Here is a 25,000-nt window from a genome sequence, read left to right on the forward strand (position 1 = left end):
CAGGGTGAACTAGGACTTCTATATTCAGATGATGAGTGGGGAGTAGAGTAGACTTCAGGAGGAAGGGAACATCACAGGGTGAACTAGGACTTCTATATTCAGATGATGAGTGGGGAGTAGAGTAGACTTCAGGAGGAAGGGAACATCACGGGGTGAACTAGGACTTCTATATTCAGATGAAACATGACAGGGTGAACTAGGACTTCTATATTCAGATGATGAGTGGGGAGTAGAGTAGACTTCAGGAGGAAGGGAACATCACGGGGTGAACTAGGACTTCTATATTCAGATGATGAGTGGGGAGTAGAGTAGACTTCAGGAGGAAGGGACCATCACAGGGTGAACTAGGACTTCTATATTCAGATGATGAGTGGGGAGTAGAGTAGACTTCAGGAGGAAGGGAACATCACGGGGTGAACTAGGACTTCTATATTCAGATGATGAGTGGGGAGTATAGTAGACTTCAGGAGGAAGGGACCATCACAGGGTGAACTAGGACTTCTATATTCAGATGAAACATCACAGGGTGAACTAGGACTTCTATATTCAGATGAAACATGACAGGGTGAACTAGGACTTCTATATTCAGATGATGAGTGGGGAGTAGAGTAGACTTCAGGAGGAAGGGAACATCACAGGGTGAACTAGGACTTCTATATTCAGATGATGAGTGGGGAGTAGAGTAGACTTCAGGAGGAAGGGACCATCACAGGGTGAACTAGGACTTCTATATTCAGATGATGAGTGGGGAGTAGAGTAGACTTCAGGAGGAATGGACCATCACAGGGTGAACTAGGACTTCTATATTCAGATGGAACATGACAGGGTGAACTAGGACTTCTATATTCAGATGATGAGTGGGGAGTAGGGTAGACTTCAGGAGGAAGGGAATATCACAGGGTGAACTAGGACTTCTATATTCAGATGAAACATGACAGGGTGAACTAGGACTTCTATATTCAGATGAAACATCACGGGGTGAACTAGGACTTCTATATTCAGATGGAACATGACAGGGTGAACTAGGACTTCTATATTCAGATGAAACATCACAGGGTGAACTAGGACTTCTATATTCAGATGGAACATCACAGGGTGAACTAGGACTTCTATATTCAGATGAAACATCACAGGGTGAACTAGGACTTCTATATTCAGATGGAACATGACAGGGTGAACTAGGACTTCTATATTCAGATGAAACATCACAGGGTGAACTAGGACTTCTATATTCAGATGAAACATCACAGGGTGAACTAGGACTTCTATATTCAGATGGAACATGACAGGGTGAACTAGGACTTCTATATTCAGATGAAACATCACAGGGTGAACTAGGACTTCTATATTCAGATGAAACATCACAGGGTGAACTAGGACTTCTATATTCAGATGAAACATCACAGGGTGAACTAGGACTTCTATATTCAGATGGAACATCACAGGGTGAACTAGGACTTCTATATTCAGATGAAACATCACAGGGTGAACTAGGACTTCTATATTAAGATGAAACATCACAGGGTGAACTAGGACTTCTATATTCAGATGAAACATCACAGGGTGAACTAGGACTTCTATATTCAGATGAAACATGACAGGGTGAAGTAGGACTTCTATATTCAGATGATGATTGGGGAGTAGAGTAGACTTCAGGAGGAAGGGACCATCACGGGGTGAACTAGGACTTCTATATTCAGATGAAACATCACAGGGTGAACTAGGACTTCTATATTCAGATGAAACATGACAGGGTGAACTAGGACTTCTATATTCAGATGGAACATCACAGGGTGAACTAGGACTTCTATATTCAGATGAAACATGACAGGGTGAACTAGGACTTCTCTATTCAGGTGATGAGTGGGGAGTAGAGTAGACTTCAGGAGGAAGGGAACATCACGGGGTGAACTAGGACTTCTATATTCAGATGATGAGTGGGGAGTAGAGTAGACTTCAGGAGGAAGGGACCATCACAGGGTGAACTAGGACTTCTATATTCAGATGATGAGTGGGGAGTAGAGTAGACTTCAGGAGGAAGGGACCATCACAGGGTGAACTAGGACTTCTATATTCAGATGATGAGTGGGGAGTAGAGTAGACTTCAGGAGGAAGGGAACATCACAGGGTGAACTAGGACTTCTATATTCAGATGATGAGTGGGGAGTAGAGTAGACTTCAGGAGGAAGGGAACATCACGGGGTGAACTAGGACTTCTATATTCAGATGAAACATGACAGGGTGAACTAGGACTTCTATATTCAGATGATGAGTGGGGAGTAGAGTAGACTTCAGGAGGAAGGGAACATCACGGGGTGAACTAGGACTTCTATATTCAGATGATGAGTGGGGAGTAGAGTAGACTTCAGGAGGAAGGGACCATCACAGGGTGAACTAGGACTTCTATATTCAGATGATGAGTGGGGAGTAGAGTAGACTTCAGGAGGAAGGGAACATCACGGGGTGAACTAGGACTTCTATATTCAGATGATGAGTGGGGAGTATAGTAGACTTCAGGAGGAAGGGACCATCACAGGATGAACTAGGACTTCTATATTCAGATGAAACATCACAGGGTGAACTAGGACTTCTATATTCAGATGAAACATGACAGGGTGAACTAGGACTTCTATATTCAGATGATGAGTGGGGAGTAGAGTAGACTTCAGGAGGAAGGGAACATCACAGGGTGAACTAGGACTTCTATATTCAGATGATGAGTGGGGAGTAGAGTAGACTTCAGGAGGAAGGGACCATCACAGGGTGAACTAGGACTTCTATATTCAGATGATGAGTGGGGAGTAGAGTAGACTTCAGGAGGAAGGGACCATCACAGGGTGAACTAGGACTTCTATATTCAGATGGAACATGACAGGGTGAACTAGGACTTCTATATTCAGATGATGAGTGGGGAGTAGGGTAGACTTCAGGAGGAAGGGAACATCACAGGGTGAACTAGGACTTCTATATTCAGATGAAACATGACAGGGTGAACTAGGACTTCTATATTCAGATGAAACATCACGGGGTGAACTAGGACTTCTATATTCAGATGGAACATGACAGGGTGAACTAGGACTTCTATATTCAGATGAAACATCACAGGGTGAACTAGGACTTCTATATTCAGATGGAACATCACAGGGTGAACTAGGACTTCTATATTCAGATGAAACATCACAGGGTGAACTAGGACTTCTATATTCAGATGGAACATGACAGGGTGAACTAGGACTTCTATATTCAGATGAAACATCACAGGGTGAACTAGGACTTCTATATTCAGATGAAACATCACAGGGTGAACTAGGACTTCTATATTCAGATGAAACATCACAGGGTGAACTAGGACTTCTATATTCAGATGAAACATCACAGGGTGAACTAGGACTTCTATATTCAGATGAAACATCACAGGGTGAACTAGGACTTCTATATTCAGATGGAACATCACAGGGTGAACTAGGACTTCTATATTCAGATGAAACATCACAGGGTGAACTAGGACTTCTATATTAAGATGAAACATCACAGGGTGAACTAGGACTTCTATATTCAGATGAAACATCACAGGGTGAACTAGGACTTCTATATTCAGATGAAACATGACAGGGTGAAGTAGGACTTCTATATTCAGATGATGATTGGGGAGTAGAGTAGACTTCAGGAGGAAGGGACCATCACGGGGTGAACTAGGACTTCTATATTCAGATGAAACATCACAGGGTGAACTAGGACTTCTATATTCAGATGAAACATGACAGGGTGAACTAGGACTTCTATATTCAGATGGAACATCACAGGGTGAACTAGGACTTCTATATTCAGATGAAACATGACAGGGTGAACTAGGACTTCTCTATTCAGGTGATGAGTGGGGAGTAGAGTAGACTTCAGGAGGAAGGGAACATCACGGGGTGAACTAGGACTTCTATATTCAGATGATGAGTGGGGAGTAGAGTAGACTTCAGGAGGAAGGGACCATCACAGGGTGAACTAGGACTTCTATATTCAGATGATGAGTGGGGAGTAGAGTAGACTTCAGGAGGAAGGGACCATCACAGGGTGAACTAGGACTTCTATATTCAGATGGAACTGTCATGTACTGTCATGTTGTCTTGTCTCTGTCCTTTCCCTTCACCCTGTCTCCCTCTGCTGGTCGTTGTTATGTTACCTTTTCTCCCCCTCTTTTCCCCAGCTGTGCCTTGTCTCCTCCTAATTACCCATTCACCCCGTTCCCCACCTGTTCCCTTTTTCCCTCTGATTAGGTCCCTATATCTCTCTCTGTTTCTGCTCCTGTCCTTGTCGGATTCTTGTTTGTTTGTTTGTGTTTCATGCCTGAACCAGACTATCGTCATGTTTGCTGCAACCTTGTCCTGTCCTGTCGGAATCTGCCTGTCCGTCTGAGCCTACGTTTTGTTTTCGTCATTAAAGTAACTCTGTTTTGTTAATTCGCTTTTGGGTCCTCATTCACGCTCTTTAACAGAAGAATCCGACCAAGAATGGACCCAGCGACTTCGGATCCTCTCCACTCAGCCGTCGAGATCCAGGGAGCGATGCTAGGCAGACACGAGCAGGAATTGTCTGCTGCTCGACATGCCGTTGAGACCCTGGCCACCCAAGTCTCCAACCTCACAGAACAGGTTCACCATCTCCGCCTCGATCCACCGGCCACTTCCAGGGCTTTCGAATCTCCGGAGCCCAGAATCAATAACCCGCCGTGTTACTCTGGGGAGCCCACTGAATGCCGCTCGTTCCTCACCCAGTGTGATATTGTGTTTTCTCTCCAGCCCAACACTTACGCCAGGAGCACTGCTCGTGTCGCCTACGTCATATCTCTCCTTACTGGACGGGCTCGTGAGTGGGGCACGGCAATCTGGGAGGCAAGGGCTGAGTGTACTAACCAGTATCAGGACTTTAAGGAGGAGATGATACGGGTTTTTGATCGATCTGTTTTTGGGGAGGAGGCTTCCAGGGCCCTGTCTTCCCTATGTCAAGGCAATCGATCCATAACAGACTACTCTATTGAGTTTCGCACTCTTGCTGCCTCCAGTGGCTGGAACGAGCCGGCTTTGCTCGCTCGTCTTCTGGAGGGTCTCCGCGCAGAGGTAAAGGATGAGATTCTCTCCCGGGAGGTTCCTTCCAGCGTGGATTCCTTGATTGAACTCGCTATTCGCATTGAGCGACGGGTTGATCTTCGTCACCGAGCTCGTGGAAAGGAGCTCGCGTTCTCCGTTGCCCCCCTCTCCGCATCACTACCATCTTCCTCTGCCGGCTCGGGAGCTGAGCCTATGCAGCTGGGAGGTATCCGCATCTCGACTAAGGAGAGGGAACGGAGAATCACCAACCGCCTCTGTCTCTATTGCGGTTCTGCTGGTCATTTTGTCACTTCATGTCCAGTAAAAGCCAGAGCTCATCAGTAAGCGGAGGGCTACTGGTGAGCGCTACTACTCCTGTCTCTCCTTCAAGATCCTGCACTACCTTGTCGGTCCATCTACGCTGGACCGGTTCGTCAGCTTCCTGCAGTGCCTTAATAGACTCTGGGGCGGAGGGCTGTTTTATGGACGAGACCTGGGCTCGGGAACATGACATTCCTCTCAGACAGTTAAGGGAGTCCACGGCCTTGTTCGCCCTGGATGGTAGTCCTCTCCCCAGGATTCAGCGTGAGACGCTACCTTTAACCCTCACTGTTTCTGGTAATCATAGCGAAACCATTTCTTTTTTGATTTTTCGTTCACCTTTTACACCTGTTGTTTTGGGCCATCCCTGGCTAGTTTGTCATAATCCTTCCATTAATTGGTCTAGTAATTCTATCCTCTCCTGGAACGTCTCTTGTCATGTGAAATGTTTAATGTCTGCTATCCCTCCTGTTTCCTCTGTCTCTTCTTCACAGGAGGAGCCTGGTGATTTGACAGGGGTGCCGGAGGAATATCACGATCTGCGCACGGTGTTCAGTCGGTCCAGGGCCACCTCTCTTCCTCCACACCGGTCGTATGATTGTAGTATTGATCTCCTTCCGGGAACCACTCCCCCCCGGGGTAGACTATACTCTCTGTCGGCTCCCGAACGTAAGGCTCTCGAGGATTATTTGTCTGTAGCTCTTGACGCCGGTACCATAGTCCCCTCCTCCTCTCCCGCCGGAGCGGGGTTTTTTTTTGTCAAGAAGAAGGACGGGTCTCTGCGCCCCTGCATAGATTATCGAGGGCTGAATGACATAACAGTTAAGAATCGTTATCCGCTTCCTCTTATGTCTTCAGCCTTCGAGATCCTGCAGGGAGCCAGGTTTTTCACTAAGTTGGACCTTCGTAACGCTTACCATCTCGTGCGCATCAGGGAGGGGGACGAGTGGAAGACGGCGTTTAACACTCCGTTAGGGCACTTTGAATACCGGGTTCTTCCTTTCGGCCTCGCTAACGCTCCAGCTGTCTTTCAGGCATTAGTCAATGATGTCCTGAGAGACATGCTGAACATCTTTGTTTTCGTTTACCTTGACGATATCCTGATTTTTTCACCGTCACTCCAGATTCATCTTCAGCACGTTCGACGTGTCCTCCAGCGCCTTTTAGAGAATTGTCTTTTTGTGAAGGCTGAGAAGTGCACTTTTCATGCCTCCTCCGTCACATTTCTCGGTTCTGTTATTTCCGCTGAAGGCATTAAGATGGATCCCGCTAAGGTCCAAGCTGTCATTGATTGGCCCGCTCCTAAGTCACGCGTCGAGCTGCAGCGCTTTCTCGGCTTCGCGAACTTCTATCGTCGTTTCATCCGTAATTTCGGTCAGGTGGCAGCTCCTCTCACAGCCCTTACTTCTGTCAAGACGTGCTTTAAGTGGTCCGTTTCCGCCCAGGGAGCTTTTGATCTCCTCAAGAATCGTTTTACATCCGCTCCTATCCTTGTTACACCTGACGTCTCTAGACAGTTCGTTGTCGAGGTTGACGCGTCAGAGGTGGGCGTGGGAGCCATTCTTTCTCAGCGCTCCCTCTCTGACGACAAGGTCCACCCATGCGCGTATTTTTCTCATCGCCTGTCCCCGTCGGAACGTAACTATGATGTGGGAAACCGCGAACTGCTCGCCATCCGGTTAGCCCTAGGCGAATGGCGACAGTGGTTGGAGGGGGCGACCGTTCCTTTTGTCGTTTGGACTGACCATAGGAACCTTGAGTACATCCGTTCTGCCAAACGACTTAATGCGCGTCAGGCGCGTTGGGCGCTGTTTTTCGCTCGTTTCGAGTTCGTGATTTCTTATCGTCCGGGCTCTAAGAACACCAAGCCTGATGCTTTATCTTGTCTCTTCAGTTCTTCAGTAGCCTCCACTGACCCCGAGGGGATTCTCCCTGAGGGGCGTGTTGTCGGGTTGACTGTCTGGGGAATTGAGAGGCAGGTAAAGCAAGCGCTCACTCACACTCCGTCGCCGCGCGCTTGTCCTAGGAACCTTCTTTTCGTTCCCGTTCCTACTCGTCTGGCCGTTCTTCAGTGGGCTCACTCTGCCAAGTTAGCCGGCCACCCTGGCGTTCGGGGTACGCTTGCTTCCATTCGCCAGCGTTTTTGGTGGCCCACCCGGGAGCATGACACGCGTCGTTTCGTGGCTGCTTGTTCGGTCTGCGCGCAGACTAAGTCCGGTAACTCCCCTCCTGCCGGCCGTCTCAGGCCGCTTCCCATTCCCTCTCGACCGTGGTCTCACATCGCCTTAGATTTTGTCACCGGACTGCCTTCGTCAGCGGGGAAGACTGTTATTCTTACGGTTGTCGACAGGTTTTCTAAGGCGGCTCATTTTATTCCCCTTGCTAAGCTTCCTTCTGCTAAAGAGACGGCACAAATCATCATCGAGAATGTTTTCAGAATTCATGGCCTTCCGTCAGACGTCGTTTCGGACAGAGGTCCGCAATTCACGTCTCAATTTTGGAGGGAGTTTTGCCGTTTGATTGGGGCTTCCGTCAGTCTCTCTTCCGGCTTTCACCCCCAGTCTAACGGTCAAGCAGAACGGGCCAATCAGACTATTGGTCGCATCTTACGCAGTCTTTCTTTTCGCAACCCTGCGTCCTGGTCAGAACAGCTCCCCTGGGCAGAATACGCCCACAACTCGCTTCCTTCGTCTGCGACAGGGCTATCTCCTTTTCAGAGTAGCCTCGGGTACCAGCCTCCGCTGTTCTCATCTCAGTTCGCCGAGTCCAGCGTCCCCTCCGCTCAGGCTTTTGTCCAACGTTGCGAGCGCACCTGGAAGAGGGTCAGGTCTGCACTTTGCCGTTATAGGGCGCAGACTGTGAGAGCTGCTAATAAGCGTAGAACTAAGAGTCCTAGATATTGTCGCAGTCAGAGAGTTTGGCTCTCCACTCAGAACCTTCCCCTTAAGACCGCTTCTCGCAAGTTGACCCCGCGGTTCATTGGTCCGTTCCGTATTTCTCAAATCATTAACCCTGTCGCAGTGCGACTTCTTCTGCCGCGATATCTTCGTCGCGTCCACCCGGTCTTCCATGTCTCCTGTGTCAAGCCCGTTCTTCGCGCCCCCGCTCGTCTTCCCCCCCCCCCCCCCATCCTTGTCGAGGGCGCACCCATCTACAGGGTCCGTAGGATTTTGGACATGCGTCCTCGGGGCCGTGGTCATCAGTACCTAGTAGATTGGGAGGGGTACGGTCCTGAGGAGAGGAGTTGGGTTCCCTCTCGGGACGTGCTGGACCGTGCGCTGATCGATGATTTCCTCCGTTGCCGCCAGGCTTCCTCCTCGAGTGCGCCAGGAGGCGCTCGGTGAGTGGGGGGGTACTGTCATGTACTGTCATGTTGTCTTGTCTCTGTCCTTTCCCTTCACCCTGTCTCCCTCTGCTGGTCGTTGTTATGTTACCTTTTCTCCCCCTCTTTTCCCCAGCTGTGCCTTGTCTCCTCCTAATTACCCATTCACCCCGTTCCCCACCTGTTCCCTTTTTCCCTCTGATTAGGTCCCTATATCTCTCTCTGTTTCTGCTCCTGTCCTTGTCGGATTCTTGTTTGTTTGTTTGTGTTTCATGCCTGAACCAGACTATCGTCATGTTTGCTGCAACCTTGTCCTGTCCTGTCGGAATCTGCCTGTCCGTCTGAGCCTACGTTTTGTTTTCGTCATTAAAGTAACTCTGTTTTGTTAATTCGCTTTTGGGTCCTCATTCACGCTCTTTAACAGGAACATGACAGCGTGAACTAGGACTTCTATATTCAGATGATGAGTGGGGAGTAGGGTAGACTTCAGGAGGAAGGGAACATCACAGGGTGAACTAGGACTTCTATATTCAGATGAAACATGACAGGGTGAACTAGGACTTCTATATTCAGATGAAACATCACGGGGTGAACTAGGACTTCTATATTCAGATGGAACATGACAGGGTGAACTAGGACTTCTATATTCAGATGAAACATCACAGGGTGAACTAGGACTTCTATATTCAGATGGAACATGACAGGGTGAACTAGGACTTCTATATTCAGATGAAACATCACAGGGTGAACTAGGACTTCTATATTCAGATGAAACATCACAGGGTGAACTAGGACTTCTATATTCAGATGGAACATGACAGGGTGAACTAGGACTTCTATATTCAGATGAAACATCACAGGGTGAACTAGGACTTCTATATTCAGATGAAACATCACAGGGTGAACTAGGACTTCTATATTCAGATGAAACATCACAGGGTGAACTAGGACTTCTATATTCAGATGGAACATCACAGGGTGAACTAGGACTTCTATATTCAGATGAAACATCACAGGGTGAACTAGGACTTCTATATTCAGATGAAACATCACAGGGTGAACTAGGACTTCTATATTCAGATGAAACATGACAGGGTGAAGTAGGACTTCTATATTCAGATGATGATTGGGGAGTAGAGTAGACTTCAGGAGGAAGGGACCATCACGGGGTGAACTAGGACTTCTATATTCAGATGAAACATCACAGGGTGAACTAGGACTTCTATATTCAGATGAAACATGACAGGGTGAACTAGGACTTCTATATTCAGATGGAACATCACAGGGTGAACTAGGACTTCTATATTCAGATGAAACATGACAGGGTGAACTAGGACTTCTCTATTCAGGTGATGAGTGGGGAGTAGAGTAGACTTCAGGAGGAAGGGAACATCACGGGGTGAACTAGGACTTCTATATTCAGATGATGAGTGGGGAGTAGAGTAGACTTCAGGAGGAAGGGACCATCACAGGGTGAACTAGGACTTCTATATTCAGATGATGAGTGGGGAGTAGAGTAGACTTCAGGAGGAAGGGACCATCACAGGGTGAACTAGGACTTCTATATTCAGATGGAACATGACAGCGTGAACTAGGACTTCTATATTCAGATGATGAGTGGGGAGTAGGGTAGACTTCAGGAGGAAGGGAACATCACAGGGTGAACTAGGACTTCTATATTCAGATGGAACATCACAGGGTGAACTAGGACTTCTATATTCAGATGAAACATCACAGGGTGAACTAGGACTTCTATATTCAGATGGAACATGACAGGGTGAACTAGGACTTCTATATTCAGATGAAACATCACAGGGTGAACTAGGACTTCTATATTCAGATGAAACATCACAGGGTGAACTAGGACTTCTATATTCAGATGGAACATGACAGGGTGAACTAGGACTTCTATATTCAGATGAAACATCACAGGGTGAACTAGGACTTCTATATTCAGATGAAACATCACAGGGTGAACTAGGACTTCTATATTCAGATGAAACATCACAGGGTGAACTAGGACTTCTATATTCAGATGAAACATCACAGGGTGAACTAGGACTTCTATATTCAGATGAAACATGACAGGGTGAACTAGGACTTCTATATTCAGATGATGAGTGGGGAGTAGAGTAGACTTCAGGAGGAAGGGACCATCACGGGGTGAACTAGGACTTCTATATTCAGATGAAACATCACAGGGTGAACTAGGACTTCTATATTCAGATGAAACATGACAGGGTGAACTAGGACTTCTATATTCAGATGAAACATGACAGGGTGAACTAGGACTTCTATATTCAGATGAAACATCACAGGGTGAACTAGGACTTCTATATTCAGATGAAACATCACAGGGTGAACTAGGACTTCTATATTCAGATGGAACATGACAGGGTGAACTAGGACTTCTATATTCAGATGAAACATCACAGGGTGAACTAGGACTTCTATATTCAGATGAAACATCACAGGGTGAACTAGGACTTCTATATTCAGATGAAACATCACAGGGTGAACTAGGACTTCTATATTCAGATGGAACATCACAGGGTGAACTAGGACTTCTATATTCAGATGAAACATCACAGGGTGAACTAGGACTTCTATATTCAGATGAAACATCACAGGGTGAACTAGGACTTCTATATTCAGATGAAACATGACAGGGTGAAGTAGGACTTCTATATTCAGATGATGATTGGGGAGTAGAGTAGACTTCAGGAGGAAGGGACCATCACGGGGTGAACTAGGACTTCTATATTCAGATGAAACATCACAGGGTGAACTAGGACTTCTATATTCAGATGAAACATGACAGGGTGAACTAGGACTTCTATATTCAGATGGAACATCACAGGGTGAACTAGGACTTCTATATTCAGATGAAACATGACAGGGTGAACTAGGACTTCTCTATTCAGGTGATGAGTGGGGAGTCGAGTAGACTTCAGGAGGAAGGGAACATCACGGGGTGAACTAGGACTTCTATATTCAGATGATGAGTGGGGAGTAGAGTAGACTTCAGGAGGAAGGGACCATCACAGGGTGAACTAGGACTTCTATATTCAGATGATGAGTGGGGAGTAGAGTAGACTTCAGGAGGAAGGGACCATCACAGGGTGAACTAGGACTTCTATATTCAGATGGAACATGACAGCGTGAACTAGGACTTCTATATTCAGATGATGAGTGGGGAGTAGGGTAGACTTCAGGAGGAAGGGAACATCACAGGGTGAACTAGGACTTCTATATTCAGATGAAACATGACAGGGTGAACTAGGACTTCTATATTCAGATGAAACATCACGGGATGAACTAGGACTTCTATATTCAGATGGAACATGACAGGGTGAACTAGGACTTCTATATTCAGATGAAACATCACAGGGTGAACTAGGACTTCTATATTCAGATGGAACATCACAGGGTGAACTAGGACTTCTATATTCAGATGAAACATCACAGGGTGAACTAGGACTTCTATATTCAGATGGAACATGACAGGGTGAACTAGGACTTCTATATTCAGATGAAACATCACAGGGTGAACTAGGACTTCTATATTCAGATGAAACATCACAGGGTGAACTAGGACTTCTATATTCAGATGGAACATGACAGGGTGAACTAGGACTTCTATATTCAGATGAAACATCACAGGGTGAACTAGGACTTCTATATTCAGATGAAACATCACAGGGTGAACTAGGACTTCTATATTCAGATGAAACATCACAGGGTGAACTAGGACTTCTATATTCAGATGAAACATCACAGGGTGAACTAGGACTTCTATATTCAGATGAAACATGACAGGGTGAACTAGGACTTCTATATTCAGATGATGAGTGGGGAGTAGAGTAGACTTCAGGAGGAAGGGACCATCACGGGGTGAACTAGGACTTCTATATTCAGATGAAACATCACAGGGTGAACTAGGACTTCTATATTCAGATGAAACATGACAGGGTGAACTAGGACTTCTATATTCAGATGGAACATCACAGGGTGAACTAGGACTTCTATATTCAGATGGAACATCACGGGGTGAACTAGGACTTCTATATTCAGATGATGAGTGGGGAGTAGAGTAGACTTCAGGAGGAAGGAAACATGACAGGGTGAACTAGGACTTCTATATTCAGGTGATGAGTGGAGAGTAGAGTAGACTTCAGGAGGAAGGGAACATCACAGGGTGAACTAGGACTTCTATATTCAGATGGAACATCACGGGGTGAACTAGGACTTCTATATTCAGATGATGAGTGGGGAGTAGAGTAGACTTCAGGAGGAAGGGACCATCACAGGGTGAACTAGGACTTCTATATTCAGATGATGAGTGGGGAGTAGAGTAGACTTCAGGAGGAAGGGACCATCACGGGGTGAACTAGGACTTCTATATTCAGATGATGAGTGGGGAGTAGAGTAGACTTCAGGAGGAAGGGACCATCACAGGGTGAACTAGGACTTCTATATTCAGATGATGAGTGGGGAGTAGAGTAGACTTCAGGAGGAAGGGAACATCACAGGGTGAACTAGGACTTCTATATTCAGATGATGAGTGGGGAGTAGAGTAGACTTCAGGAGGAAGGGACCATCACAGGGTGAACTAGGACTTCTATATTCAGATGATGAGTGGGGAGTAGAGTAGACTTCAGGAGGAAGGGAACATCACAGGATGAACTAGGACTTCTATATTCAGATGATGAGTGGGGAGTAGAGTAGACTTCAGGAGGAAGGGAACATCACAGGGTGAACTAGGACTTCTATATTCAGATGATGAGTGGGGAGTAGAGTGGACTTCAGGAGGAAGGGAACATCACGGGGTGAACTAGGACTTCTATATTCAGATGATGAGTGGGGAGTAGAGTGGACTTCAGGAGGAAGGGAACATCACGGGGTGAACTAGGACTTCTATATTCAGATGGAACATGACAGGGTGAACTAGGACTTCTATATTCAGATGATGAGTGGGGAGTAGAGAAGACTTCAGGAGGAAGGGAACATCACGGGGTGAACTAGGACTTCTATATTCAGATGGAACATGACAGGGTGAACTAGGACTTCTATATTCAGATGGAACATGACAGGGTGAACTAGGACTTCTATATTCAGATGGAACATGACAGGGTGAACTAGGACTTCTATATTCAGATGATGAGTGGGGAGTAGAGTAGACTTCAGGAGGAAGGGAACATCACAGGGTGAACTAGGACTTCTATATTCAGATGATGAGTGGGGAGTAGAGTAGACTTCAGGAGGAAGGGAACATCACAGGGTGAACTAGGACTTCTATATTCAGATGATGAGTGGGGAGTAGAGTAGACTTCAGGAGGAAGGGACCATCACAGGGTGAACTAGGACTTCTATATTCAGATGATGAGTGGGGAGTAGAGTAGACTTCAGGAGGAAGGGACCATCACGGGGTGAACTAGGACTTCTATATTCAGATGATGAGTGGGGAGTAGAGTAGACTTCAGGAGGAAGGGACCATCACAGGGTGAACTAGGACTTCTATATTCAGATGATGAGTGGGGAGTAGAGTAGACTTCAGGAGGAAGGGACCATCAGAGGGTGAACTAGGACTTCTATATTCAGATGATGAGTGGGGAGTAGAGTAGACTTCAGGAGGAAGGGAACATCACAGGGTGAACTAGGACTTCTATAATCAGATGATGAGTGGGGAGTAGAGAAGACTTCAGGAGGAAGGGACCATCACAGGGTGAACTAGGACTTCTATATTCAGATGATGAGTGGGGAGTAGAGTAGACTTCAGGAGGAAGGGAACATCACAGGGTGAACTAGGACTTCTATATTCAGATGATGAGTGGGGAGTAGAGTAGACTTCAGGAGGAAGGGAACATCACGGGGTGAACTAGGACTTCTATATTCAGATGAAACATGACAGGGTGAACTAGGACTTCTATATTCAGATGATGAGTGGGGAGTAGAGTAGACTTCAGGAGGAAGGGACCATCACAGGGTGAACTAGGACTTCTATATTCAGATGAAACATGACAGGGTGAACTAGGACGTCTATATTCAGATGATGAGTGGGGAGTAGAGTAGACTTCAGGAGGAAGGGACCATCACAGGGTGAACTAGGACTTCTATATTCAGATGATGAGTGGGGAGTAGAGTAGACTTCAGGAGCAAGGGACCATCACAGGGTGAACTAGGACTTCTATATTCAGATGAAACATGACAGGGTGAACTAGGACTTCTATATTCAGATGATGAGTGGGGAGTAGAGTAGACTTCAGGAGGAAGGGACCATCACAGGGTGAACTAGGACTTCTATATTCAGATGAAACATGACAGGGTGAACTAGGACTTCTATATTCAGATGATGAGTGGGGAGTAGAGTAGACTTCAGGAGGAAGGGACCATCACAGGGTGAACTAGGACTTCTATATTCAGATGATGAGTGGGGAGTAGAGTAGACTTCAGGAGGAAGGGACCATCACAGGGTGAACTAGGACTTCTATATTCAGATGATGAGTGGGGAGTAGAGTGGACTTCAGGAGGAAGGGAACATCACGGGGTGAACTAGGACTTCTATATTCAGATGGAACATGACAGGGTGAACTAGGACTTCTATATTCAGATGATGAGTGGGGAGTAGAGTAGACTTCAGGAGGAAGGGACCATCACGGGGTGAACTAGGACTTCTATATTCAGATGATGAGTGGGGAGTAGAGTAGACTTCAGGAGGAAGGGACCATCACAGGGTGAACTAGGACTTCTATATTCAGATGAAACATGACAGGGTGAACTAGGACTTCTATATTCAGATGATGAGTGGGGAGTAGAGTAGACTTCAGGAGGAAGGGAACATCACAGGGTGAACTAGGACTTCTATATTCAGATGATGAGTGGGGAGTAGAGTAGACTTCAGGAGGAAGGGAACATCACAGGGTGAACTAGGACTTCTATATTCAGATGAAACATCACAGGGTGAACTAGGACTTCTATATTCAGATGATGAGTGGGGAGTAGAGGAGACTTCAGGAGGAGGGGAACATCACAGGGTGAACTAGGACTTCTATATTCAGATGATGAGTGGGGAGTAGAGTAGACTTCAGGAGGAAGGGACCATCACAGGGTGAACTAGGACTTCTATATTCAGATGAAACATCACAGGGTGAACTAGGACTTCTATATTCAGATGGAACATCACAGGGTGAACTAGGACTTCTATATTCAGATGGAACATGACAGGGTGAACTAGGACTTCTATATTCAGATGATGAGTGTGGAGTAGAGTAGACTTCAGGAGGAAGGGACCATCACGGGGTGAACTAGGACTTCTATATTCAGATGATGAGTGGGGAGTAGAGTAGACTTCAGGAGGAAGGGACCATCACAGGGTGAACTAGGACTTCTATATTCAGATGATGAGTGGGGAGTAGAGTAGACTTCAGGAGGAAGGGAACATCACAGGGTGAACTAGGACTTCTATATTCAGATGATGAGTGGGGAGTAGAGTAGACTTCAGGAGGAAGGGAACATCACAGGGTGAACTAGGACTTCTATATTCAGATGATGAGTGGGGAGTAGAGTAGACTTCAGGAGGAAGGGAACATCACAGGGTGAACTAGGACTTCTATATTCAGATGATGAGTGGGGAGTAGAGTAGACTTCAGAAGGAAGGGAACATCACAGGGTGAACTAGGACTTCTATATTCAGATGAAACATCACAGGGTGAACTAGGACTTCTATATTCAGATGATGAGGAAATAGTTGTTGAATTCAACAGTGGAGTCAACTTCCTTCTTCCTGTGTGTCCTCCCCCCTTCCAGATCAGTGTGTTTATGACCCACCTGTCAAACTACGGCAATGACCGTCTGGGTCTGTACACATTCCTCCACCTGGCTGACTTCCTCTCTACCTGGACACACCTCCAGCTAGACACTCTACCTCCTCTGCAGCTGGCCCAGAGATACTTCACCCTGTTCCCGCAGCAGAGACAGCCTCTCTGGCAGGTAACCTCTAACCCCTGACCCCTGACCTCCTCTACAACTGGCCCAGAAACACAGAGTGTGTGTGTGTGTGTGTGTGTGTGTGTGTGTGTGTGTGTGTGTGTGTGTGTGTGTGTGTGTGTGTGTGTGTGTGTGTGTGTGTGTGTGTGTGTGTGTGTGTGTGTGTGTGTCTCTCTCTCTGTAGAACCCGTGTGATGACAAGAGGCACAGAGACATCTGGTCCAAGGAGAAGACCTGTGATAGGCTGCCCAAGGCTCTCGTCATCGGACCACAGAAGACAGGTACACACACACACAAATATGCACAAACACACACACACACACACACACACACACACACTAGTGATGCACAGGTTGACTCCTAGTTATATCCACTGCTTGAATAGAGAGAACATTAGGGTCTGGTCTCAGATTCACAGTGTGTTTTCTATATTAACAGGTTAGGGTCTCAGATTCACAGTGTGTTTTCTATATTAACAGGTTAGGGTCTCAGATTCACAGTGTGTTTTCTATATTAGCAGGTTAGGGTCTCAGATTCACAGTGTGTTTTCTATATTAACAGGTTAGGGTCTCAGATTCACAGTGTGTTTTCTATATTAGCAGGTTAGGGTCTCAGATTCACAGTGTGTTTTCTATATTAGCAGGTTAGGGTCTCTGATTCACAGTGTGTTTTCTATATTAACAGGTTAGGGTCTCAGATTCACAGTGTGTTTTCTATATTAGCAGGTTAGGGTCTCAGATTCACAGTGTGTTTTCTATATTAGCAGGTTAGGGTCTCTGATTCACAGTGTGTTTTCTATATTAACAGGTTAGGGTCTCAGATTCACAGTGTGTTTTCTATATTAGCAGGTTAGGGTCTCAGATTCACAGTGTGTTTTCTATATTAGCAGGTCAGGGTCTCAGATTCACAGTGTGTTTTCTATATTAGCAGGTTAGGGTCTGGTCTCAGATTCACAGTGTGTATTCTATATTAGCAGGTTAGGGTCTCAGATTCACAGTGTGTTTTCTATATTAGCAGGTTAGGGTCTCAGATTCACAGTGTGTTTTCTATATTAGCAGGTTAGGGTCTCAGATTCACAGTGTGTATTCTATATTAGCAGGTCAGGGTCTCAGATTCACAGTGTGTATTCTATATTAGCAGGTCAGGGTCTCAGATTCACAGTGTGTTTTCTATATTAGCAGGTTAGGGTCTCAGATTCACAGTGTGTTTTCTATATTAGCAGGTTAGGGTCTGGTCTCAGATTCACAGTGTGTTTTCTATATTAGCAGGTCAGGGTCTCAGATTCACAGTGTGTTTTCTATATTAACAGGTTAGGGTCTCAGATTCACAATGTGTTTTCTATATTAACAGGTTAGGGTCTCAGATTCACAGTGTATTTTCTATATTAGCAGGTTAGGGTCTCAGATTCACAGTGTGTTTTCTATATTAGCAGGTCAGGGTCTCAGATTCACAGTGTGTTTTCTATATTAGCAGGTCAGGGTCTCAGATTCACAGTGTGTTTTCTATATTAGCAGGTTAGGGTCTCAGATTCACAGTGTGTTTTCTATATTAGCAGGTTAGGGTCTCAGATTCACAGTGTGTTTTCTATATTAGCAGGTTAGGGTCTCAGATTCACAGTGTGTTTTCTATATTAGCAGGTTAGGGTCTCAGATTCACAGTGTGTTTTCTATATTAGCAGGTCAGGGTCTCAGATTCACAGTGTGTTTTCTATATTAGCAGGTTAGGGTCTCAGATTCACAGTGTATTTTCGATATTAGCAGGTTAGGGTCTCAGATTCTCATTTTATCACAGTTGGCCGTTTGAGTTATTAGCAATTGCGAGCGGGTGAACAAACAGCTGACCCCCGCATCACTTAATACACACACACACACACATTAATACACACACACACACTCACACACACACACACACACACGCACGCGCGCACGCACGCACTGCACTTTGGCTGCTAGGTACCAGAGTCACATCTACTCCCTGATTGGCCAGGGGGTCGTTGTTAGGGGCCCATAGCGACAGCAGGCGTTTGACAAGGAAGATATATTTAACATCTCTGAGTTAGTATCTTTCTCTCTCTCTCTCTCTCTCTCTCTGTCTCTCTCTGTCTCTCTCTGTCTCTCTCTGTCTCTCTTTCTCTCTCTCTGTCTCTCTCTCGCTCTCTCTCTCTCTCTCTCTCTCTGTCTCTCTCTGTCTCTGTCTCTCTCTCTCTGTCTCTCTCTCTGTCTCTCTCTCTCTCTCTCTCTCTCTCTCTCTCTGTCTCTCTCTCTTGACCTCTCCTTCACTGTCTCTCTCATTGTTCACCTGGTGAGAGATTACAGAGACAAGAGAAGACAAGAGAAGAGAAGAGCAGAGAAGAGAAGAGAGAGAATGAGAGAGAGAGAGACTTGGTTATTGTTGCTACAATATGTACATTGTCGCATCACGCAAATAAAGCAAATTTAATTGAATTGAATTGAGAGACAGGGAGAGACAGGGAGAGAGAGTAATAGAGAGAGAGGGAGTAATAGTAGAGAGAGAGAGTAGTAGAGAGAGAGTAGTAGAGAGAGAGTAGTAGAGAGAGAGAGAGTAGAGAGAGAGAGAGAGAGTAGTAGAGAGAGAGTAGTAGAGAGAGAGAGTAGTAGAGAGAGAGAGTAGTAGAGAGAGAGTAATAGAGAGAGAGTAGTAGAGAGAGAGAGTAGAGAGAGAGAGAGAGAGTAGTAGAGAGAGAGTAGTAGAGAGAGAGAGTGGTAGAGAGAGAGAGAGTAGAGAGAGAGAGTAGTAGAGAGAGAGTAGTAGAGAGAGAGAGAGTAGTAGAGAGAGAGAGTAGTAGAGAGGGTAAAGCTCAGTGCATCAACCTTGGGAGAGAGAGAGAGAGTAGTAGAGAGAGTAGAGAGAGAGAGTAGTAGAGAGAGAGAGAGTAGAGAGAGAGAGTAGAGAGAGAGAGTAGTAGTAGAGAGAGAGAGTAGACAGAGAGAGTAGTAGAGAGAGAGAGAGTAGTAGAGAGATAGAGAGTAGATAGAGAGAGTAGTAGAGAGAGAGTAGTAGAGAGAGAGAGTAGTAGAGAGAGAGAGAGTAGAGAGAGAGAGTAGTAGAGAGAGAGAGTAGATAGAGAGAGTAGTAGAGAGCGATTAGTAGAGAGAGAGAGTAGTAGAGAGAGAGTAGAGAGAGAGAGTAGTAGAGAGAGAGAGAGAGTAGATAGAGAGAGTAGTAGAGAGAGAGTAGTAGAGAGAGAGAGTAGTAGAGAGAGAGTAGTAGAGAGAGAGAGAGTAGAGAGAGAGTAGATAGAGAGAGTAGTAGAGAGAGAGAGAGTAGTAGAGAGAGAGAGTAGAGAGAGAGTAGTAGAGAGAGAGAGTAATAGAGAGAGAGAGAGAGTAGTAGAGAGAGTAGTAGAGAGAGAGAGAGTAGTAGAGAGAGAGAGTAATAGAGAGAGAGTAGTAGAGAGAGAGAGTAGATAGAGAGAGTAGTAGAGAGAGATTAGTAGAGAGAGAGAGAGTAGTAGAGAGAGAGAGTAATAGAGAGAGAGTAGTAGAGAGAGAGAGTAGTAGAGAGAGAGTAGAGAGAGAGAGTAGTAGAGAGAGAGTAGTAGAGAGAGAGAGTAGATAGAGAGAGTAGTAGAGAGAGAGTAGTAGAGAGAGAGAGTAGTAGAGAGAGAGAGTAGTAGAGAGAGAGTAGTAGAGAGAGAGAGTAGTAGAGAGAGAGAGTAGTAGAGAGAGAGTAGTAGAGAGAGAGAGTAGATAGAGAGAGTAGTAGAGAGAGAGTAGTAGAGAGAGAGAGTAGTAGAGAGAGAGAGAGTAGTAGAGAGAGATTAGTAGAGAGAGAGAGTAGTAGAGAGAGAGTAGAGAGAGAGAGTAGTAGAGAGAGAGTAGTAGAGAGAGAGAGTAGATAGAGAGAGTAGTAGAGAGAGAGTAGTAGAGAGAGAGAGTAGTAGAGAGAGAGATAGTAGAGAGAGAGAGAGTAATAGAGAGAGTAGTAGAGAGAGAGAGAGTAGAGAGAGAGAGTAGTAGAGAGAGAGAGTAGTAGAGAGAGAGTAGTAGAGAGAGAGAGAGAGTAGTAGAGAGAGAGAGTAGTAGAGAGAGAGAGAGTAGAGAGAGAGAGTAGTAGAGAGAGAGAGAGTAGTAGAGAGAGAGTAGTAGAGAGAGAGAGAGTAGAGAGAGAGAGTAGTAGAGAGAGAGAGTAGTAGAGAGAGAGTAGTAGAGAGAGAGAGAGTAGTAGAGAGAGAGAGAGTAGAGAGAGAGAGTAGTAGAGAGAGAGAGAGTAGTAGAGAGAGAGTAGTAGAGAGAGAGAGAGTAGTAGAGAGAGAGAGTAGTAGAGAGAGAGAGAGTAGAGAGAGAGAGTAGTAGAGAGAGAGAGTAATAGAGAGAGAGTGTAGTAGAGAGAGAGAGTAATAGAGAGAGAGAGTAGTAGAGAGAGAGAGAGTAGTAGAGAGAGAGAGTAGTAGAGAGAGAGAGTAGTAGAGAGAGAGAGAGTAGAGAGAGAGAGTAGTAGAGAGAGAGAGTTATAGAGAGAGTAGTAGAGAGAGAGAGTAGTAGAGAGAGAGAGTAGTAGAGAGAGAGAGTAGTAGAGAGAGAGAGTAATAGAGAGAGAGAGTAGTAGAGAGAGAGAGTTATAGAGAGAGAGAGAGTAGTAGAGAGAGAGTAGTAGAGAGAGAGAGTAATAGAGAGAGAGAGAGTAGTAGAGAGAGAGAGAGAGTAGTAGAGAGAGAGAGAGTAGAGAGAGAGAGTAGTAGAGAGAGAGAGTAGTAGAGAGAGAGAGTAATAGAGAGAGAGAGTAATAGAGAGAGAGTAATAGAGAGAGAGAGTAGTAGAGAGAGAGAGTAATAGAGAGAGAGAGAGTAGTAGAGAGAGAGAGAGTAGAGAGAGAGAGTAGTAGAGAGAGAGAGAGTAGAGAGAGAGAGTAGTAGAGAGAGAGAGTAGTAGAGAGAGAGAGTAATAGAGAGAGAGAGTAATAGAGAGAGAGAGTAATAGAGAGAGAGAGTTATAGAGAGAGAGAGAGAGTAGAGAGAGAGAGAGTAGAGAGAGAGAGAGAGTAGTAGAGAGAGAGAGAGTAGAGAGAGAGAGTAGTAGAGAGAGAGAGAGTAGTAGAGAGAGAGTAGTAGAGAGAGAGAGAGTAGAGAGAGAGAGTAGTAGAGAGAGAGAGTAGTAGAGAGAGAGAGTAATAGAGAGAGAGAGAGTAGTAGAGAGAGAGAGAGTAGAGAGAGAGAGTAGTAGAGAGAGAGAGAGTAGTAGAGAGAGAGTAGTAGAGAGAGAGAGAGTAGAGAGAGAGAGTAGTAGAGAGAGAGAGTAGTAGAGAGAGAGTAGTAGAGAGAGAGAGAGTAGTAGAGAGAGAGAGAGTAGAGAGAGAGAGTAGTAGAGAGAGAGAGAGTAGTAGAGAGAGAGTAGTAGAGAGAGAGAGAGTAGTAGAGAGAGAGAGTAGTAGAGAGAGAGAGAGTAGAGAGAGAGAGTAGTAGAGAGAGAGAGTAATAGAGAGAGAGTGTAGTAGAGAGAGAGAGTAATAGAGAGAGAGAGTAGTAGAGAGAGAGAGAGTAGTAGAGAGAGAGAGTAGTAGAGAGAGAGAGTAGTAGAGAGAGAGAGAGTAGAGAGAGAGAGTAGTAGAGAGAGAGAGTTATAGAGAGAGTAGTAGAGAGAGAGAGTAGTAGAGAGAGAGAGTAGTAGAGAGAGAGAGTAGTAGAGAGAGAGAGTAATAGAGAGAGAGTGTAGTAGAGAGAGAGAGTAATAGAGAGAGAGAGTAATAGAGAGAGAGAGTAATAGAGAGAGAGAGTAATAGAGAGAGTAGTAGAGAGAGAGAGTAATAGAGAGAGAGTAGTAGAGAGAGAGAGAGTAGTAGAGAGAGAGAGTAGTAGAGAGAGAGAGTAATAGAGAGAGAGAGTTATAGAGAGAGAGAGTAATAGAGAGAGAGAGTAATAGAGAGAGAGAGTAATAGAGAGAGTAGTAGAGAGAGAGAGAGTAGTAGAGAGAGAGAGAGTAATAGAGAGAGTAGTAGAGAGAGAGAGTAGTAGAGAGAGAGAGTAATAGAGAGAGAGAGTAATAGAGAGAGAGTAGTAGAGAGAGAGAGAGTAGAGAGAGAGAGTAATAGAGAGAGAGAGAGTAGTAGAGAGAGAGAGAGTAGAGAGAGAGAGTAGTAGAGAGAGAGTAGTAGAGAGAGAGAGTAATAGAGAGAGAGAGTAATAGAGAGAGAGAGTAATAGAGAGAGAGAGTAATAGAGAGAGAGAGTAATAGAGAGAGAGTGTAGTAGAGAGAGAGAGAGTAATAGAGAGAGAGTAGTAGAGAGAGAGAGAGTAGTAGAGAGAGTAGTAGAGAGAGAGAGTAATAGAGAGAGAGTAATAGAGAGAGAGAGTAATAGAGAGAGAGAGTAGTAGAGAGAGAGAGTAATAGAGAGAGAGAGTAATAGAGAGAGAGTAGTAGAGAGAGAGAGAGTAATAGAGAGAGTAGTAGAGAGAGAGAGAGTAATAGAGAGAGAGAGTAATAGAGAGAGTAGTAGAGAGAGAGAGAGTAGTAGAGAGAGAGAGAGTAATAGAGAGAGAGAGTAGTAGAGAGAGAGAGAGTAATAGAGAGAGAGAGTAGTAGAGAGAGAGAGAGTAATAGAGAGAGAGAGTAGTAGAGAGAGAGAGAGTAATAGAGAGAGAGAGTAGTAGAGAGAGAGAGAGTAATAGAGAGAGAGAGTAGTAGAGAGAGAGAGTAATAGAGAGAGAGAGTAGTAGAGAGAGTAGTAGAGAGAGAGAGAGTAGTAGAGAGAGAGAGAGTAATAGAGAGAGAGAGTAGTAGAGAGAGAGAGAGTAATAGAGAGAGAGAGTAGTAGAGAGAGAGAGAGTAATAGAGAGAGAGAGTAGTAGAGAGAGAGAGTAGTAGAGAGAGAGAGTAATAGAGAGAGAGAGTAATAGAGAGAGAGAGTAGTAGAGAGAGAGAGTAATAGAGAGAGAGAGTAATAGAGAGAGAGTAGTAGAGAGAGAGAGTAATAGAGAGAGAGAGTAATAGAGAGAGTAGTAGAGAGAGAGAGAGTAGTAGAGAGAGAGAGTAATAGAGAGAGAGTAATAGAGAGAGAGAGTAATAGAGAGAGAGAGTAATAGAGAGAGAGAGTAATAGAGAGAGTAGTAGAGAGAGAGAGAGTAATAGAGAGAGAGAGTAATAGAGAGAGTAGTAGAGAGAGAGAGAGTAGTAGAGAGAGAGAGAGTAATAGAGAGAGTAGTAGAGAGAGAGAGTAGTAGAGAGAGAGAGTAATAGAGAGAGAGAGAGTAGTAGAGAGAGAGAGAGTAGAGAGAGAGAGTAATAGAGAGAGAGAGAGTAGTAGAGAGAGAGAGAGTAGAGAGAGAGAGTAGTAGAGAGAGAGTAGTAGAGAGAGAGAGTAATAGAGAGAGAGAGTAATAGAGAGAGAGAGTAATAGAGAGAGAGAGTAATAGAGAGAGAGAGTAATAGAGAGAGAGTGTAGTAGAGAGAGAGAGAGTAATAGAGAGAGAGTAGTAGAGAGAGAGAGTAGTAGAGAGAGAGTAGTAGAGAGAGAGTAGTAGAGAGAGAGAGTAATAGAGAGAGAGAGTAATAGAGAGAGAGAGAGAGTAGTAGAGAGAGTAGTAGAGAGAGAGAGTAATAGAGAGAGAGTAATAGAGAGAGAGTAGTAGAGAGAGAGAGTAATAGAGAGAGAGAGTAATAGAGAGAGAGAGTAATAGAGAGAGAGTAGTAGAGAGAGAGAGAGTAATAGAGAGAGAGAGTAATAGAGAGAGAGAGTAATAGAGAGAGAGAGTAATAGAGAGAGTAGTAGAGAGAGAGAGTAGTAGAGAGAGAGAGTAATAGAGAGAGAGAGTAATAGAGAGAGAGAGTAATAGAGAGAGAGAGTAATAGAGAGAGAGAGTTATAGAGAGAGTAGTAGAGAGAGAGAGTAGTAGAGAGAGTAGTAGAGAGAGAGAGTAATAGAGAGAGAGAGAGTAGTAGAGAGAGAGAGAGTAGAGAGAGAGAGTAATAGAGAGAGAGAGAGTAGTAGAGAGAGAGAGAGTAGAGAGAGAGAGTAGTAGAGAGAGAGTAGTAGAGAGAGAGAGAGTAATAGAGAGAGAGAGTAATAGAGAGAGAGAGTAATAGAGAGAGAGAGTAATAGAGAGAGAGTAGTAGAGAGAGAGAGAGTAATAGAGAGAGAGAGTAGTAGAGAGAGAGAGAGTAGTAGAGAGAGAGTAGTAGAGAGAGAGAGAGTAGTAGAGAGAGAGAGAGTAATAGAGAGAGAGAGTTATAGAGAGAGTAGTAGAGAGAGAGAGTAGTAGAGAGAGAGAGTAATAGAGAGAGAGAGAGTAGTAGAGAGAGAGAGAGTAGAGAGAGAGAGTAGTAGAGAGAGAGAGAGT

At 45.1% G+C, this 25,000-nt stretch overlaps 1 protein-coding gene across 1 annotated transcript in view; it reads left to right on the forward strand.

Moving 5' to 3' along the window:
• The window catches only part of LOC118946995 (bifunctional heparan sulfate N-deacetylase/N-sulfotransferase 4-like), a 109,795-nt gene that overhangs the window by 62,789 nt on the left and 22,006 nt on the right, over nucleotides 1-25,000 (forward strand). Inside the window, exons 9-10 of the mRNA XM_036971943.1 lie at nucleotides 16,528-16,710; nucleotides 16,892-16,988. Coding sequence (XP_036827838.1) covers nucleotides 16,528-16,710; nucleotides 16,892-16,988 — 280 coding nt within the window. The remainder of the gene's footprint in view (nucleotides 1-16,527; nucleotides 16,711-16,891; nucleotides 16,989-25,000) is intronic.

Source organism: Oncorhynchus mykiss, unplaced genomic scaffold (genome assembly GCF_013265735.2).
Source record: "Oncorhynchus mykiss isolate Arlee unplaced genomic scaffold, USDA_OmykA_1.1 un_scaffold_87, whole genome shotgun sequence".
NCBI lineage: Eukaryota > Metazoa > Chordata > Actinopteri > Salmoniformes > Salmonidae > Oncorhynchus > Oncorhynchus mykiss.